Below are 2500 nucleotides of genomic sequence, written 5' to 3'. Positions count from 1 at the left end.
AACACACCATTTGAATACACAGACGCGCCCCTCTCATGTAAACCTCAAAACACAAGTGAAGAACGCAAAACAAGAAAACACGATATTACTTGGTTCAACCCACCTTTCGACAAAAACGTCAGCACAAACATTGGACAGCAGTTCCTGATGTTAATTGATACAAACTTTCCAAAAAACCACAAGCTACATAGAATTATCAACAAGAATACCATAAAAATAAGCTACTCGTGTATGCGCAACATAGAACAAATAATTTCAAGCCACAACAAAAAAATATCAATAAACCACCGACAAGACCAAAACCCACCCACTAGAAAATGCAACTGCAGAAATGAGGAACATTGCCCGCTAAACAAACAATGTTTAGAATCAAGTTTAATTTGCCAAGCCACAGTCACCGAAACTAAAACAAACAAGCAAGAAAAATATGTAGAACTAACGGAAAATAATTTCAAAACAAGATACAACCTCCACACCTCAACATTTAGAAACAATAACACAAAAATATCCACAAAACTCAGCGAACATATTTCGAAATTAAAAGACAACAAACTAGACCACAACATTTCATGGAAAATTATATCTAAAGCAACAGGATACACACCAACATCAAAACAATGTAGCTTATGCCTGGAAGAGAAATATACTATAATCAAACACCCTCATGAAGCCACACTCAACACGAAAAATGAGATGTACAATATTTGTCCACATCGCCGGAAGTACTTACTAATCAACTACAAACCGGAATCACTTCAACAAACAACAACAGACAACAAACCAAACTCATTACCACACAGTCCTGACGATGGCTGAAAAGGCCTGAAACATCGATGTAGACTGACTCCAACATTGTGGTAAATATTAAAATTATATATTATATATATTATATATATATATATATATATATATATATATATATATATATATATATATATATATATATATATACCCACAAATAATTAAATGATTTTAGTGATTAATCATAACTTCTGTGTTTTAATCGTCTATTTTGTTCAGATGCTATGTAAGCGTCGCCTTCCTAAACGGCTGTATTTACGCCATGGGTGGGTTCGATGGGCATGTCCGACAGAACACAGTTGAACGATTCACCGTGGAGACCAATCAGTGGAGTCTAATCACGCCAATGCATCATCAGCGAAGTGACGCATCAGCCACAACACTACACGGTAACAATGCCATTCTGTTTTGTAGTTTGCGTTTGTTTCGGAAAGTTATTGACAATCTGACACTTTTAGCTCAAATTTGTGCCATAAAATATGAAGATGGTACTCATTGATAGATCAAATGTCCCTTACAATGCAAAAAAGAATGTGGCTATGTGGTCTAGTGGTATGACACTCGCTTTCGGATCGGAAGGTCCTGGGTTAGAGCTTCTCTCAGCGCAGAGTTGAGTCCTTGGAAAGGGCTCTTTACTTACATTCTCTCACTGGGCTCAGGTGTAAAATGAGTACTGACCGTTAACAGCGTTGTGTCTGTCTGAAAAAATTGTAACATCGCCTAGCAGGCGTCATGTCTCGTCCTAAATGTTAAATGTTGCTGTTGGCCAGGGGCCCCTTGTAAAGCACTTTGAGCACATTTAGTTGATATTGCGTTATATATAAAGCTCATTAAAAAATAGAGCTTGGCCCGTTGTATAGGGCTACTATAAGAATACAAAGAACGACTTTCCTCATGCGACAAGCTTTGCTTTATTGTCAGTGTTGAACTTGAATACACACACACACGCCCACACTCACACACACACACACACATACACACATTCACACACACGCATACATATAAATATATATATATATATATATATATATATATATATATATATATATATATATACATATATAAAATATATATATATATATATATATATATATATATATATATATATATTATATATATATATATATATATATATATATATATATATATCTCAGGTGTCACAAAACCGCGCCCGCTATTTATTTATTTCTATTGCAAAAAGTTAAAAGATATCTTTTTCAAATGTTCATTACTATTAATATTATTTATTTATTGATTTGCAAAATATCAAAATAATTAGATTAATGGTTTTTGAATAATATAAAGTCCTGTAACACCATTTTAAGGTTTGATAAAGAAAAGATGACGCAACATATTTGTGGTATTTGCGTTTTGTAATATTTAAAAAGAAATCTGTGTTGCTATATGTAGGAAACTCTATGCTGATAATTACATAAAATTATTTGAAGAAAATCTTTTGTCAGCCTGTGAACAGCTTTATCCAGGAAGAAATTTCATTTTTCAAGAAGAAGGTGCTACATCCCATACGAGCAAAGCACACAAACGTTTCAGCGAATTAAGAATATTTATTTCACAGAGAAAGACAACTGGCAGCATCAACCACACTGCCCGAATCCATGAACGCAATGTGGATTTCTTTGACGGAGAAGGTTTATAATGGACAAAGATCTGCTTCACATAAGAAACCTTGAGGATTAGA

The 2500-nt window shown here is 34.0% G+C and overlaps 1 protein-coding gene across 1 annotated transcript in view; it reads left to right on the top strand.

The window, feature by feature from the left end:
* Positions 1-2500, top strand: part of LOC144964817 (kelch-like protein 10) — a 47504-nt gene that overhangs the window by 32003 nt on the left and 13001 nt on the right. The window contains exon 9 of the mRNA XM_078899466.1: positions 1021-1190. Within this exon, the coding sequence (XP_078755592.1) occupies positions 1021-1190 (170 nt within the window). The remainder of the gene's footprint in view (positions 1-1020; positions 1191-2500) is intronic.

This window comes from Berghia stephanieae, chromosome 2 (genome assembly GCF_034508935.2).
Source record: "Berghia stephanieae isolate SIO BIC M18660-M18661 chromosome 2, UCSD_Bste_1.3, whole genome shotgun sequence".
NCBI lineage: Eukaryota > Metazoa > Mollusca > Gastropoda > Nudibranchia > Aeolidiidae > Berghia > Berghia stephanieae.
The sequence above is the reverse complement of the archived record's forward strand: the minus strand, read 5'-3'. Positions and strand labels throughout refer to the sequence as shown.